The following is a 17,710-nucleotide window of genomic DNA, read 5'->3' on the forward strand; positions in this document are numbered from 1 at the left end:
CAGTCAACAGCGCACGTGAGGCATGCCCGTGACGCATGTGCTCTGACCGTATCCAAAACATTCGATTTGTTCTTTTTTTCTGGAATTTCTTATGACCAAATGAGCCGCACATATTCCACCCAGTAAAATGTTCTCGTCACACATGTTACAATAAGCTGACAGACGCTACAACTGAACAAAAATTACAAATGTTGGCGTTGCGTTCGTTGACGCATTCAATTATTGAATGCGCCAAAACATACGTTGAATGAAAGATGATGACGAAAATTGAAGATGAAAGTGCATAGTGTGGATGTCCACAGTTAGAGCCGATTAGCTATGTATATATATATGTGTCAAACATTGATTTCAGTTGAACGTATACCGACCAAATTTAAGAGTATGCTCAAGATTAACGGGTAACCGTTAATCTTGAGCATACTCTTAAATTTGGTCACTCCGAGAACGTGTAAACGTTCTCGGAGTACAAACCAATGTTTTGGTACTGTACGAAGAAGAAAAGTTTTAGGTGCAAGGCCCGTACGAATAAGAAGGGGATGCTCCGATTCCTGGAGGAAAACCACAACCTCGACCCACCTAATTTAAATTATTTCAGAACGAGTAAACAGCATCAAAAAACGCACCAATTGTAAATCGATAACCCATAGGTATATACGTGTACCCTCAAGTATATTTTGTTAATTATTCTCGAAGTGTTTCTTAAGTGATGTTTTTAATCGTAAACAGTGCTATGTATACTGAAGCACAACTGAAAATTTTCATGCCAATACACATATTGTGTCATGTGATACGTTAGTAGTTAGTCCGCATTACGCAGTAATCAGTATCACATCATTAGGTAGTTATGAAACTTATCTTTTTAATTGCTAAAGTTATAAAATTCCAAAATGCTCTAACATTTGATTAAAATATTAAAAAAAAAACAATTTTTATTTATTCCCTTATTAACATAATTATTATGTACTGTATTTTCAAAAAGTTAATAGACTTCAATTCACAGGTGCGGTTGAAAGCATTTTACATGATGGTCTCGTTGGCCCTATTTTACCTACTATTATTAATTTGTTGCAGTTTTACAGTTTTTAATTTCCTTCCAGAACTGGTCCACGCTCTGATGCGTGCTCGCTTCTACAAGGAGTCGACGAATATTTTCATAGGCGGTCACAAGTTCTTCCGGCACTCGCGCTCGCTTGCCGGCAACCGCATCAGGTGGACCTGCGCCAAGAAGCACAAGCTCAAGTGTAAGGCCGCCGCTGTCACCATCGACGGCATGGTCGTGTCCACCAGCGGCATACACTCGCATGCGTAGTGTGACATCACTGGGAAGAGTTGTATTTACAATGTTTTTACTATACTCCGTTTTGTTTTGTTTTGATTCACAAAAGAAAATATGGGCCACTATAATTGTAATTTCAACGCCACACATTCACCTCGTTTTTTGGTAGACTGTTGGATGGACGACTGGGCTTACGTTGTAGATCTAAATTGGTCAAACGAAGTATTGCATATTTCATGAGCAAATATATTCCATTAAGAAACTGTAGTTGTATACAAGTTACTTGTTTATTACCATGTCGTTAGATGAAAATTATTTGATCATTTAGTGCATTTTTTATATAATTGATAATATTATTAAGTTACACAAAATTCTAATTATTATATGTGACACCGGAGTGAATTGTTGGATTATTTATTGGCTCTCTGGTTATTTAGTCGGTCCCGACACAAAAGTCATACCTACTGCAGTAAGTCTCAAGGTGAAGTGAATTCTTAAATCGGTAAGTGAGAACAACAAGAACTATTCAGGTACTGTTTGGAACCCGACCGCACACGACAGCAGCAGACGACGTGTTGCAGCGACACGTCTGGTTTCTATCACTATGAGAACTTCATGTCGCTACCTACGGAGAAAATTTCGTACACACTGATAGAAACTACTTAGTAATGCTACTGCGACACATGGGCTGCTTATGTTTCATGTCGTCTGCTTCCAACCGGTACCCTTACTCATCAAATCATTACTTCTTACCTCGATCGTGGGAATCGCAGACAAAATAGATTTCCAATTGTTATGCGACAGCCGGGTGCCGCTTAGGGATTGATAAGTTAATGTATGCCAAAAAATATTTTGAGGCACTGTTAAACAATGCTTTTAGATATGACTTACAATTTATTTGCTGCAATATTATTTTCTCAACAATCACGACTGTAATTTTTTATTTCGTAGCGTTCTTCGTAATTTACTTTACGTACTTCATAAAACTATATTGTGGCCTTATCGTAAGTGATACTAAGAATTTTTTTATAATAATATTTATAAGTTTAAGAATAATATAATTATGTAGCATTATGTAGCATATTAGAATTGCTTGAAGTAGATTTTTCTTTGTTCTAGACGTTAAGGTTAGTCTTTTCTCTCGCTTGTTATAATAATACGATTCATATTAGTATAATGGTTATGCATAAAAGGATTGGTTGTTGAAATGAAAATAACAGCAAAATGTGACATACTGAAGTTACTATTTCGTTAACGAAATCAGTTATTTTCTAGCTCATGATAACAATATTCCAATAGTTTAACACTACAACTAAGTAATATTAACTAGAATAAGTAATAATATAATAATAATCTGTTTTAGTGTTTGTGAATTGAATTCTTTATAATAACATAATATCTATGTTTGTAGTGGACTAGTAATTACATTCCAGATAGTAAGGGCCTGTTTAAGGTATGATGTCGGAAAAATTTACCAAAAAATTGATCGTTACTTCATCATCATCCTACATCGACATAATGCGAAAGACAAAACTGGCAAAATAGCTACCTAAAGGTAGTCTTTCCAAGCATCTATAGCGTCAGTGACGCCACAGACGGTGCGTAGGTGCATTTCTAAATTTGTATTGAATTGACAGACTTCAATGGCGTGAGACGTCAATTCAATATAGATTTAGAAATACATCGCCTGAATTGACCCTTACGCGGCGTCTGTGACGTCACTGACGCTATAGACTTGGATGACGTTCCCTAGAATTATGTATGTAACATCTACACAGAAGTTAGAACATCTATCAGTTGAGGGCCGGGACATAATATAAACACGATACGACGTCGTGTCGTACCACGATGCGACGTCGCGTCGTGGGAATCTACGACGAGCATTGTAAAAAACTACGTCGCCACATCGTAACGTGCCACGATACACGGCACGACGCCGTCGATACAATGCAGGGTGAATTGTCGCAGTTAATTTCTTTGAATTTTGAATAACACGCATCGTGAGTTTCTACGACGCGACGTCGTGCCGTCTTGAAATGACGCCGTATCGTGGTACGACACAGCGTCGTATCGTGTTTATGTGTCCCGGCCACAGAAATAAGTCAAGATAGAATGGCTAAGCGGGTGGAGTACGCGTGTTTCAATCTTGCTCTGTCGTGCAAGATTCATTGAACGTTGATTCAGTCAGCGCGTACGTCTCGACTTGATTACACCGGAGCGGTTGTGCAAAAATGCCTCATTATGCAGTGTCTAATTGTAAAAATAGAAGTACGAAAGTGAATCGGTCAAAAGGAGGTATTTCTTGACATGGGTAAGTTATTTGTTTTTAACTAAAAGCAAAGCAAAAATTGACACGAGCGATTCCTTAGCAACGGACGCGCGTCGCCGTTCTATCTTGATTTATTTCTGTGGTCCCGACCCTCACTCCGATGCGGCGGCACAGTCGCCGGTCACTGACGCAATGGACGCTCGCTTCGAAAGGCTACCTTTACACTTATCGAGGATTGTGAGACAGGCCCAAAGAGTTATATTTTTGTAATTAATGTGGCTACTAACACTGACACACCTTTTATCTCTCTTTTAGAATTACCTGTTAATGTGTGTTTAATGTTTAGATGTTCTTTTTGAAGCGTTACCAAAAATCACTTTTGAATCAAAGCTTTTTGAAGAAGTTATTATGGTTTACCTTGGATAATTGTAAGAGTGTTATATGACTTAGTAATTTATTCATGTTAAATATTGTATAATCAAATACACGATTACATTATTATTTACAATGAGATACACTTTATTTATTTTTAAGCACAATTAATAAATATTGTTTGACACAATTGGTTTTTCGATAACCTTGTCTGAGTTAAAAATGTTTTAAATTATATGCATAAAGTAGTGACCACAGGTCACCACAAAACGCGTGTGGCCCGTGTGTGCAATCCTCAATATACTATATTGCTTTTCTCCTCGTCTAGTTCCTAGTTTTAACTTATTTTTGTATTTAATTACAAAACGTATGAGCTAGTGCAACCACGATCTGGGCATTCTATGTTTGTTCCATTGTAGCTCCTCAACTGATGGGTAATAATCCGACTTTGGAGAATGATCTGTTTCATATGGTTTCCTTTAGTTAGAGTTACCGCTTTTAAATTTTAAAAATCTTATTTCACAGGAGTCAAATACATAACCGTAGGAAATGGTAGGATTGCAATCGTAAACAAATACGCATTCGCCCAGTTCTACAAGACCAAAGTCGGGGTTTGCTACCGCTGTTCCAGCTACAAAAGGGGCTGCAAGGCCACAGTTTTAATCCAGGACCAACGCGTGCTGCGTATGAGGGGCCAACACAGTCATGAACCGCAAAAGTTTCAACGGGATAGTTTCGGCCGTTATCACAGACTTTAGCAAACAGATATGAGATAACCAATGGAATTCTTTATTATGGTAATTAATTAAATTGGTTTATTCTTTGGTGAACTTCGTGTTACTGTATATTTCTCGTACAAAGCTTCCCTAAAACCTTCGCTAAAGCCGTTGTCGAGCTTTAGTGAAACTAACAAAATATAAAATTTATTTTTATTTACTTTTAATTTTTTTGGTTATTTGATTTCAGATGCTAATATTATTTTCTTGGGAAAGAAGAAGGTGGCCCTGGTGAATAAGTATACGTACAGCTTCCATCATGCCACGTCTGCGGGCAGCATGTGGCACTGCTCCCTCTACTACCGGGGCTGCAAGACCACGGTTCTGCTGGACAAGGACAGAGTGATATACGCGAAAGGGACCCACAATCACGCTCCACCAGAGGTGTACCGGGATGAAAACGGCAAGTATCATAAGTATAGAACTTGTGCGAAGCAATAACCTTGTGGTTTTTCTCACAATGTTTTCCTCCGCCGCGCGCCGTATACAAGCTAAAAGGACGACAGTACACGGACTACACGCTTCTACCTTGGATCGATCCAGCCTGCACCCTTTATATTACAGTGTAACTAAAAGAAAAGATTAAGCTAAACGGTTCAGAAAGAAAAAATCGGTAGGCTATAGGTAATTGCAGAATATGTACTTGTATTGAGTAAAGTTCAAAGTTATTTAATATATACTTAACCTTTTTAAATAAATATAGGTTATATTACGACAGTTTTATGAATGTTTGTTACTGTTAGCAGAAAATCTGTTAGCAATAAAATTAATTTTGGAAATTGAGAATTTATACAATACGTCCAGTAGTAAGTAGATAAAAATTGTATTATGATGTTAATAAAAATTAAATATATTTAAAAGTTTTTTAATTTTCCTGTCATTAAATTGTTGAAGATCCTACCATTCGTTTATAGTTTCTAACGTGTGACAAAAAATGTTTTTAATTACAAAGCATTATTCATTCCCACATATAGGACCGAAACATAGAGCCAGCTTATTGGGCCAACGTTTAGACGTTACAACAGTACGGTATGTCGCTCCCAAATAATAGATTTATAGGCCACTACATGTTGGCCCTATGCACTGGCTCCATACGTTGGCCCAATGCGTATAGGCTTAACGATTGAACAAAACAAATTATTTCAAAATTAGTTATAACACAGATCGCGAAAAGGCAAGTTGCCACAATAAACAACTACACTTACTACTATCACCACCCCTCCTTGCAAGCAGGCTCAGCCGGTATTGCTCAGATGAGAAGAAGGGGAGCAAGGCCAGATCCCTTATCAAGGACGATGACCTCTTGTGTGACACATATCTCACGCCCCTACTCCGTTGTACCGTGACTTTGACGGTGAATATTACGTCAAGGACGCATAATCACCACGTCTAAAAGTTCGTCGATTTTATGAAAATTTTAATGATTTATATAATATAATATTTGAATCGATCTACACGACTAAAATTCTATGTCTACAATAGATGTAATTTATGAAAGAAAAATATTTTTATTATTTTTCTGTTTCATTTTTTATATTGTAACCCAGTCTGTCAGTGGCCTCTTTCTCAAGAAAATTAAGACCTACACACAAGCAATTCGAATTATTTAATTAACAAAATAAAGTGAAAAAAAAAATGTTTGTTAATATACCGAACTGGTACGAAAAGAACATACGGTACTTAGCTGCTTTAATATGAAATCTTGATATTATACTTAATTACATAATATTTTAATTTTAAGGAATATCAAGTATCTTTGTTTTTGATTTCAAATATCAAATTCTATTTCGTAATTATAAAATCAAGCATTACTTATCTGTGTTTTATGATGCTTTAATTCAAATAGAATTTAATCTAAGTTAGCTTTAAGAATTTGTTTTAAATTTTAGTTGCAACGTTTTCAACGTCTCTTCGTGGTCAGCCGGTTATTGAGTTCGGTGGGAACAGGTATTTGAAGGACTACGAGGTAGGATTGAAAACAAGATGGCGGTGCTCCAGGCGGACCTACGGGTGTAAAGTCTCCATTACTACGATGGATGACCTCATTGTAAAGGAAATGGGGTACCACAATCACATGTAAATTATGAAAAAATCTGTTATAAAAAAATGTGATAAAAAAACTGGTTTATTAAAATTTTTGATATGTTTATTAAAAAAACATAACCTTATTTATTTTTAACAAATTCCTTGCTAAAAAACGGAAAATATAATATAACTTTTAATCTATCCATAAAAAAAGTCTGCCAAGTATCAAATTTTCTGTTTCTTTTAGAGAAACATAGGAAGAGTAAAAATTACACAGAAGTTCGGAAGAGCAAATGCTTAAATATTTTTTTATTATTCCAGGAGAATTAATCACTACACGGTGCGGGGGTCAGGCGTTTTTGTTCCAAGGGTACGTGTACAACAGAGCCAAGCCGCTGAAGAGTCTGAGGGACCAGGTGGCTTGGTACTGCTGCAATTACGCCAAGGGCTGCAAGATCAGGATCCGCACAACGGAGGAGACTCGAGTCATCAGCTGCAGTGGGGTGCACGACCATCCTCCACCGACGCTACACAAATCCTCGAAAGGACGGTTTTTCATCACATGTAGAACGGAATATCCAAAAGATGTCGACTTTATAAGTACACTTTAAGATTACATAAGAATCGTCTGAACCGGCTCATTCGCTTAAGTTCATTCTGAATTGTAAATAGTTTGAATAGCTATAATGCTACAGATTAAAATGTTTGTACAGTTTCTACATTATAATAAATATACTCGTACGTATGTTAAGATTAACTGCGATTAAAAGAAATGCAATGGCATGTATTACTTTTGTTGACTGTCGATTGTTTTTCATAAATTAAAATTGTGTTTAGAAAATAGAGTGTTGAAATTATACATTTATAAACTAAATAAAACCCAGATGAACCCTGCAAGGTTTTTCGGACAAAATCATGTACTATTATAATATGTTAATCGTTATTTTAAGTTTTTTTTATATAACTGATATTAGGATCTTTTGCAACATAAAATTACATGCAAATATTTACGAATAAAAATGAATTGATTTATATTTTACGACTTTTTAAATTCATATTAAAATCTAATCGAACCTTTATACCTACATAGAGGTACGTAGGTATGTACACTAACCTATGTAATAACTTATTACTAATAAGTAGTTATTTATTATAACTTATAATAAACGAGTTTCTGAGCAACGTAGTTGTGACTTGTGGGCAACATTTAGTAGAAATATGAAGCTCGTACCTTCACAGACTTTCCATTTTACAGGTGTACTGATCCAGTTCCACAACGGTCAGCGGGCTCTGTTGCTCGACGGTTTCCTGTTCAACCGTCAAAGTTGCACGAAGAAGGGTCACCGTTGGTACTGCTCGCAGTACCACGCCGGCTGCAAGGTCTCCGTACACACCAACCTCGGGCTGATGCTGCTGGAGATGCACGGGGAGCATACGCATCCCAAACCACATATCAAGCGTTTGCCTAACGGACAATATATTAGATCTTCTTTTCGACCTTCTTCATTTGGGCCATGATATTGTAATTGCCAACATAATTGCGAAACTGTCAGCATGGCCGTCTCTTTGGCTCTCATCTCATGGCGTCTATTTATTATTATAGTTATCAAAAAAACGTCAAGCGACTGATTTTGTAGAATCAGATTGCGTGTAATGTTGGCTTTATATTACGTGAGATATCATTAATGCTAAGTACTGACATACGGTTTTGCTCGATAGTTTTACTGCGAATCGAGCAATACCCACCGTGTGGGCCGCCAAAACTGACAGCTCGAAGGCTCGCTTCGAGCCGGCTCGATGGAATTAAATATGTCAAATATGTCATTTCCCTCGATTCGGAGTAAAACTATCGAGCAAAACCGTATGTGAGTACTTAGCATTATATCTAACTACAAAATGATATCTCACGTAATATAAAGCCAACATTAGCAACTTTGCGTTAATTTAGCACCAACTTACTTTAAATACGTCATATAACTGTAACTTTAACTATAACTACAGCGCAAAATATCAAATCTTCCGACGCCATATTTAACCATAACCGCTCATACTTATATCTACATTTTTTCGTAAAAATTTACTAAGTTTCACAGTGTTATATTTTTCCTGTCGATTTTTACGGATCATTCAATTTTTAGGGTCCCGTACCCAAAGGATAAAAACGGGACCCTATTACTAAGACTTCGTTGTCTGTCCGTCTGTCCGTCTGTCTGTCTGTCTCCAGGTTGTAACTCAAGAACAAAGATTATGTATATCTATTGCCGCTTTAACAACAAATACTAAAAACGAAATAAAATTAATATTTAAGGGGGGCTCCCATACAACAAATGTGATTTTTTTGGCTTTTTTGCTCTATTTTAATATTGGCAACAGGTAGGTACTTGATTTTTTCTCAAAGTCCTTAGTTAAGTACCTATATGTGTACTTTAATTTTTAATAATAATATTAAAATAAAATAAATTAAATTAAATTAAGAAATTAAAAAAAAACCCGCCAAACAACTTTAAATACTAATGAAATAATATTTACTGCCTTCAAGTTCAAATAATTCCTAACTTGTGTAAAGTAATATTTTAGTCCATAATTGTTGTCACGGTGTGTCGGGGGACCGCCAAGTAAACTACAACCTACAACCGCCAAGTCCCTGATTATCTCGATTCTTTCGCTCGCTGATTCGGTTCGCTGTGAACTGCGGGGCTAAAATGGTCGCTTTGAAGAATCATGACATGAATCATAATATGATTCATTTTTCTAAAATCGCATAATGCAACTCTGCTTGCAATTCATTTCTGTATTTTTGTACTGATTTGACATTTGTCAGTTTGACAGTTTTGACAATTCATTTGCTGAATTGATTGAGAGGAATTACTAAATATGACCATTTTAGCCCCGCTGATCCTTAAACTATAATGTTATGTATGTGAAATCAAACATCTACATTAGCGGTCTCCCGACACACCTTGACTACAATTATGGACTAAAATATTACTTTACACAAGTTAGGAATTATTTGAACTTAAAGGCAGTAAATATTATTTCATTAGTTTTTAAAGTTGTTTGGCGGGGGGTATTTTTAATTTCTTAATTTAATTTTATTTCATACTTTTTAAACTTGTATTGGTTATACAATAGAATAATGCCTATCAAGAGAATCATATTCTCATGATTACCATCGATTCCTATAGAATCCAAGTGATGCTGCAGCAGCAGCATATAAATATTTACTGCCTATCTACTTCTTACTAGTTGTCGCAATTAAAATGAGCCCAAACACGAAACCTCTGCTCTAAGTTGGCGAGCAGTTGGATATGATTGTCCAGCACTGAGCAGGCTGATGATGATGAATTATAGCTAAGAACACTCTCGATCATATCAGCTGTCAAACAAAAAAAAACTAGATCAAAATCGGTCCACCCGTTTGGATGCTACGAGGCCACGGACAGATACACACACAGACAAACAGACAGACACATCAAACTTATAACACCCCTCTTTTTTTTCGGGGGTTAAAAATTAAGGGGGGGCTCCCATACAAAAACACAATTTTTGGCCTGATTTTGCTCTATAATGGTACGGAACCCTTCGCGCGCGAGTCCGACCCGCACTTGGCCGATTTTTTATACTCTCAATCCCATTACCTGTAGCCTTAAAATAAGCACAACAGACATCTGTCAATTTCTGTGGTCAAAGTTAAGGTTAAAGTTAAAGTTAAAGCTAAGTTAGCCTTAACTATAACCATAACTTTAACTTTAACCACGCCTCTGATGCAACCCACCCTTAAATTTGTAAAATTGGGGTATACAATTATACATTTTACAAAGCATTGATAGTAAGTAGAGCTTAAAGTGAGTAATATGTACCTAATAACTAATAAGTAATAACAGTATGTCTTCTTGGATCTACGTTTTGCATTACCTTTTGCATTAAAAAAATATTTTCAACCTAAACTTATTATTTCTTATACTTATTTAATATTATTTACAATACCTCAAATCTTATTTCGAGTAGAAATAACAGTATTTTCCTAATAGGCCTGGAGATACTGACACAAAATTCTTGGTCATTTGTACCAGTATGGCGGTTCTACAGGGGTATAATTAGGTAAAGGCAAAAAGGAAAATGATGGTCATAGCGCTCGCACCGACAGCCCAAACGCGTGGGCGTTAATCGAACGTATCGGATAAATAACGAGTGTCGAACGATTTGTTCCATAAAAATGCTTGTATTTTCAGATAGTCACAAAAAAATAAGTAGGCAAAAGCGTAATGCAGTATGGCATTATGCTTTTGCTTACTTATTTATTTTTACGTATTTTTAAAACGTGTCAAATAAATAAGTACTTCATGTATGGCAGCACTTTTTCCCCCTACTATGTGTGGGAAAAATAATAACGGTCATATTTTGTCAAATACTTTCCAAAAATTTAAATGCCATACTGTTACAAATCGTTTGGCGAAAAAAAAAATTACACCTTTGCAGTGGTATGACGGCCATTGGGACCTGTCGAAAAAATTAGTTATGCAAAAATGAGCCTGGTACAAATGGTTCAATTTTTTTTATTAAAATTAACGTATTCGCGTCGGTTTGGCGGGCTATAAGCCGCACCCGACAAGTATGGCATTACGCTTTCGCCTATTTTTTTTTCTCGACTATCTGAAAATACAAGCATTTTTATGGAACAAATCGTTCGACACTCGTTATTTATCCGACACGTTCGATTAACGCACACGCGTTTGGGCTGTCGGTGCGAGCGCTATGACCATCATTCTCCTTTTTGCCTTGACGTAATTATACCCCTGTAGAACCGCCATACTGGCACAAAGGACCAAGAATTTTGTGTCAGTATCTCCAGGCCTATGAGCAGTTGATTGAAAATATATTGAGATTATTTTATAGTACAGGCATAGTGACATACATTTCAATTTACAGGGGTGATGATACAGTTCTACCAAGGTCAGCAGGCTCTGATGCTGGACGGGTTCACGTACAACCGCGAGATGCGGTCCCGGCATGGGTGCCGCAGGTGGTACTGCTCGCGGTACCACGCCGGCTGCAAGGTCACGCTGGTCACCAACCCTGACCTGCTGTTGCTGGAGATTAGGGGGGAGCACAATCACACCAGACCCATGCTCTACCAAACTGCTGACGGATCTTACACCAAGACGTGAAGCGTGCTACTGCCGAGAATGACTTTTTCTTAATCGAGGAAACTAGAGCATATTGGGCTTAAAATAGAGGATAGAGTTGTGTAAGATTGGGCCACTTATATGTACATATTATATTAGTACAGTCCCCAATACCAAAAAAGTAAACTTCTGTTCAACTCATCTCCGTCATACGAATTATTAGTGTGTATTTATTTGGCATATTTTCCTGAACACGAAAAGTGCATTAGTCACTTCCTATGTGTGTGGAGGGGGTAGCTATGACGTCACAAAGATGGCCGCCGGGCCGATTCTATTGTGCGGATTATTTAAATATCTACTGAACCGATTTACTTACATAAGGTGTCAAACGAAAGGTTATTAAATAAGCATCATTTTATTTCTCTAAACTATCAATGTGAATCAAGTACCATGGGAAATATTTTTTCACTTTTTTCACTTTTGTATGGGTAAGGGCCCGAGCGTCACGAGTTTCCCCATACAAAAGTGAAAAAAAAATTTGGTCTTTCAGCGCTTTCTCTACTTTCTCAGTGAACTCTCTATAAGGAACACATACCCACCCTAAAGTATTATCACTTATTTTTGTTACACCTTGTATAAATATGCTATGCTAGCCAAGTAGCCAGCATAGCATATTTATATAATGGCATAGCTATGCCAGAAAGCATAATTTGTTTGGGAATATAAGTCTTTATTCTTATAGAAAATAATGGGTCCGCTTAATATTGGCTAAATGATATAATATCTGGACGTCACATGACGTGATGGTTGCATACGACCACCATTTACGACAAACATCTAAAATCGGCACAGAATTTTGTTTTTTTTGTGTAGGTACCCTTTTACAAGTTAAAGACTCAAATCCTTTATTTTATCCGAAGACCGAAACATACTTCAGTTTTTGTTTAGCCATGTCAGCAACAGGACCTTTAGCATCTGAAACTTTATTTTCAATTTTTTTCTATTTCTTCAATAATCTTCTTTGTAAACAAAATACGATGATAAAACGCGAGAGGAACGAAATACGTAGCCCTATGGTGGCGGGAACGTATTTTTTTTGCATTTTTATAAGAATATGGATGATTGTGACATTTTCTTGCTAAATATGGACTTATCTTTGTAAAACCCTAAAATATGGAAAAATATGGAAATTTAACGTAGTTCGTGGCGGCCGAAAAGGAAGATCTTCCGACCGAGAGAGATAGCATGCTCGGTCAGGCCGAAGCCCACTGACGTTATTTCAGACGTGGTATATATCTTGCCGTTCTCCGAAAGTTCGATAGCGCGATGCAGGATTGTTAGGCGAATTGTAGGTACCGCCACAGAAAATAAAACTTGGTTTTTCACAGTCTAAACATAATAAAAAACACATTCTAGGCCGAAAATAGCGTAAAATAAAAATATGTATATACATATAAATAACTAATAAGAAATAATACCTTTTGCATTAAAAATATATTTTCAACCTAAACTTATTATTTCTTATACTTATTTAATATTATTTACAATACCTCAAATCTTATTTCGAGTAGAAATAACAGTATTTTCCTAAGCAGTTGAGTGAAAATATATTGAGATTATTTTATAGTACAGGAATAGTGACATACATTTCAATTCACAGGGGTGATGATACAGTTCTACCAAGGTCAGCAGGCTCTGATGCTGGACGGGTTCACGTACAACCGCGAGAAGCGGTCCCGGCACGGGTGCCGCCGGTGGTACTGCTCGCGGTACCACGCCGGCTGCAAGGTCACGCTGGTCACCGACCCTGACCTGCTGCTGCTGGAGATGAGGGGGGAGCATGACCACACCAGACCCACGCTCTACCAAACTTCTGACGGATCTTACACCAGGTGAAGGTCCCGGCGTGATGCCGCAGGTGGTACTACTCGGGGTACCACGCCGGCTGCAAGGTCACGCACCACGCTGGTCACCGACCCTGACCTTCTGCTGCTGGAGATGAATGGGGAGCACAACTATACCAGACCCACGCTCTAACAAACTGCCGACGGATCTTATACCAAGTGAAGCCTGGTACTGCGAAGAACGACTTTTATTTAATGAGGAATTTAGTAAAATAGAGGATAGAGTTGTGTAAGATTAAGCCACTTATGGATATAGTAAACTGGTATTCTTTTGCAGTATTTTTGTATAATTTATTTTATATTATGTGCCATGTATGTGCTAATTAATGTACATAATAAATTATTTTAATATATAATTAAATAAATAATATAATTTTAAGTTACAGCATTGTAAATTTTATTTTAAAAGATTAATTTTCTGTCTCGCTTTTTTTTCGTAAAAAGTGGGCCCCCTGCGAGTTTCTTACGCCAGTTCTTCTCGCCGGTGGTCCCGAACCCGTGGTAGGCACCGTAGTATCACCATTCTACAAGCATTTTCTTAAAATCTATTCAGAAATAAAAAAAATAACATATTAATATATTATGGTTATTGATTATTTTTCCTTAAAGCATAATTAAACAACGTAAATAGTAATCTGATAATAATATATTATTATATCTGGTGTGGTAAAAGGGAAACCTTTTATAATACCTACTAAGGTTTAATAAAAACTGTGCATGTCCTTTTAGCTGCTTTCGTGAAAACTTGCCGCGGGAACGATGCTATAGCTATTGGAGGTTACAGGTTCATTAAGGCCTACACGAATAACTCGTTAACAAAATGGCGCTGTATCAAAAAAAATTGGAAATGTCTAGCTACACTCACCACTTTAGACAATGAAATTGTTAAAAGTGATAACTGCCATAACCATTAAATAGTACTATAAGTGAAGATAAAACGTAGTCACCGGATAGAGTAAGATTTTTGGAAAATTTTGAAAGGGATTCTAATTCTTATTTGTCTGTACAGTGTACACGGGTAAGACCTGTATTGGATAGTTATATAACAGCCCTAGTAGACAAGTGGCAAGCGCAAACGCTAACAAAATGTATGCGATTTTACATAAGTCATCGCTACGCTAGCTAATACTAATGTCAAATCCCATACATTTTGTGGCGTTGGCCTTGGCGTTTTCGATAATCGCTTGCCGCTTGTCTAGGCCGTCTGTCGTTTTTCCATCTATTTTATTGTTAGTGCCATTTGGGCATAATATTATGTACTTATATGAATTGTTTGTCCATCTCTTACCTTGTCTTTCTCAGGCGTGCACGAAAACACGGCGCCGCAGCGGCAGAGGCATCGCCGCACGCTGCCGCGCGTGTGTCAACACCCTTATGTGGTGTTAAGGGCCCCAAACATTAACAGTTCGCCGGCAGGCCGTCTCCTGGCAGTTAATCGGAAAAGACCACAGACTCACAGTTTCCCTGACGATATAGATTTTGTATCGACTGTCAATGACTGTCAGGCAGCCTGGTGACCAAAGCCTGCAGGCGGACTGTTAATGTCTATTTACGATTGTTGACTTATGAAAACAAAATATCGTTAAAATCGTGCACGAATGAAATATTATCTATTTTAATAATTTCTCCCTATTCGGTGACTTGTGTATTGACTGGCAAGGAGTAAACAAAATAAATAATTATACATGTCTTCTATATTTTCCTACAAAAATATTACTCTATATGTCTATTTTCTACTTAATGAAATTATTGTTTTGACTTTTCTTAATAAGTAAGATACTAAGTTGTTATTTCTTTAGAGACACGAAACAAATTTTGTAAGGTTTTGACTAATTATGTTAATAAAAATATAAAAGTATTGCGATTTTATTATTTTGTGAATCTGTCAGTAATTCAGTATTTTAAAATGAAACGTGAGACAATTCTTTAAAAAATTACCGATGTTCATTATATAAGCTTTTGGGTCTATGTATGTAATTCGAATTGATATCGATTAATTTTGTGATTCATATTACATTTCATGTCGGCATTAATATTGTTTTACAAGAAAACAACATTGAACATTGAACCGTCACTCGTCAGTAAGTTCTGTTATAGACATAATATTATTAATTTTCTTAAGTGCCCTCGTGGCGGCTGAACAGTGTTCGATTGTAACAAAAATGTGGTGTCAATAGATAAGTCATAATGCCGAGGTTAACATCTAAGGCTATATATTTTTTTAATTTGCGTTCACTAAGTGGTAGATATACAGTTTTCCAAACTTGTTTCAGTGCGCTTCGTCCGCAACAGATTCGGCAAGGACCTAGCTTTGCTCGGCGGGTTCACGTACTATTGCGCGTCCCTCAACATAAAGACCTCGATCTGGCGATGCACGCGCTGGGGCTCGTGCAAGGCCAGGTTCATCCTGAACGAGGCCGGGAGCTTCAATACTGCCAACCTGAACCACGGCCACGTGAAGCCATCGTATGTCATCAAAAATGGCATTTACATCAAAATTTAATCAGACAAGTCTCTGACGATATTATACAGAGTGTCTCTTAACGCCGCTGTAAGTACCGAGTACTTAAAAAACAAATAAATAACTAAATTTCGACAAAAATCAAAATTACGAATAATGTACCTGAATTTAAATTAACCCTCTAGTCCCGCTGCCTGATATGTTAGATTTGTGTAAAATTTATTATGTGTGAATTGGTTTATATAAATAGAATATCAAATTACGAATTGAGTTTCGTTATTTTCTTTACAAAATCTGGATTAAATGTAAAAAGCATATAATGTTGTAAAATGACACATCTTGAGGTTTTTTACCGTAAATGGTGTTGATTTTTAGCTACGTTGTGACCGGCAGGCGGGCTGCAGTCATTGACCGTCGATACAAATTGTCAGGCGAACTGTGAGTCTGTGATCTTTTCCGATAACTCATAGGCGGTGGCCTGCCGGCAAACTGTTAGTGTATAATATTATAAATAACCTTTTTGCGTATAACCTAGTGAGCCACCTGACACAGCGGATAGCAATTGCCATCCAACGTGACAATGCCTTCAGTTTACTGGGTGCTCACTGCTCAGCCTGTATTTAAATATCAGAACTGCCATTGAATACCTACTGTTTCATTATGTTTGTAGTGACTTTCACTCATTGTGTGAATGGAAAGAGGATGATTATTCTAAACGGGTTTTCCTACAAGCTAATGAGGGAGCAGAGTACAAACGACTACTACTGGTGCTCAGCCGGGTCCAACAAGTGCCAGGCCAGGATCGGCATCACCAAAAGCAACGAGATCACTAGAGCCAATTTCAACCACAATCATCCACCACCAAGATATATAATAAGAGACGGAGTCTACTATAAAATATAATTACTGTAGCAAAGTTTGGGAATAATCAGCGTAAACTCTGCGCAGGTTGTAGACTGTAGTTTTCGTTATTCGATTTTATGATAACCAGCTATTTGACCGAGCTTTGCTCGGTATTAGATAAAACACGAATAAAATGACATTTTCTAAAAATGATTCCTAGCTAGATCGATTTATCGCCCCCGAAACCCCCTATATACTAAATTTCATGAAAATCATTCCAAGATTCCAATTATATATGTCGCAGGGAAAAGAAGATATCAGGGATATCCCGAAATCCCTAGGGATATCACGAAATCGCGGTAGATACCGAATATTCTTGTTTCTTACGTCTTCTTACTAAACAAATCTAGTGATATGTTATTTCACTAAACTAAATCTAGTGAAATGTCAGAAAAGCGGATATCGCCGAAAAAAAATCGAGCTACGCATTTCTCTCGCTCGCTCTAATACCTACACGGGCACTAGTCGTAGTGAAACAAATGCGTCGCTCGAGCTGGCGCGGCTCGTGTGATTTTAGTCGTTAAATTATTACGTGTACGTTAAGTTTGAATGCGATTTTCTAAATATCACCTTTTACGACTCTCGAGTTTCAACATTT

General features: G+C 37.1%; 1 protein-coding gene across 32 annotated transcripts in view; it reads left to right on the forward strand.

Annotated features, from left to right (window-relative positions):
• Positions 1-17,710, forward strand: part of LOC121725403 (protein tramtrack, beta isoform-like) — a 554,986-nt gene that overhangs the window by 251,901 nt on the left and 285,375 nt on the right. Inside the window, exons 5-6 of one of the 32 annotated variants that reach the window (XM_042112326.1) lie at positions 6,583-6,769; positions 7,040-7,301. The exons of 27 other annotated variants lie outside the window; for them this stretch is intronic. In XM_042112326.1, coding sequence (XP_041968260.1) covers positions 6,583-6,769; positions 7,040-7,286 — 434 coding nt within the window. In that variant the 3' untranslated portion in view covers positions 7,287-7,301. Of the gene's footprint in view, positions 1-4,883; positions 5,150-6,582; positions 6,770-7,039; positions 7,345-7,973; positions 8,252-11,647; positions 11,902-17,710 lie in introns of those variants that run through there. 4 more of the 32 variants (XM_042112366.1, XM_042112348.1, XM_042112335.1 and 1 more) reach the window with 4 other exon arrangements.

This window comes from Aricia agestis, chromosome 3 (assembly GCF_905147365.1).
Source record: "Aricia agestis chromosome 3, ilAriAges1.1, whole genome shotgun sequence".
In the NCBI taxonomy this organism is placed as follows: domain Eukaryota; kingdom Metazoa; phylum Arthropoda; class Insecta; order Lepidoptera; family Lycaenidae; genus Aricia; species Aricia agestis.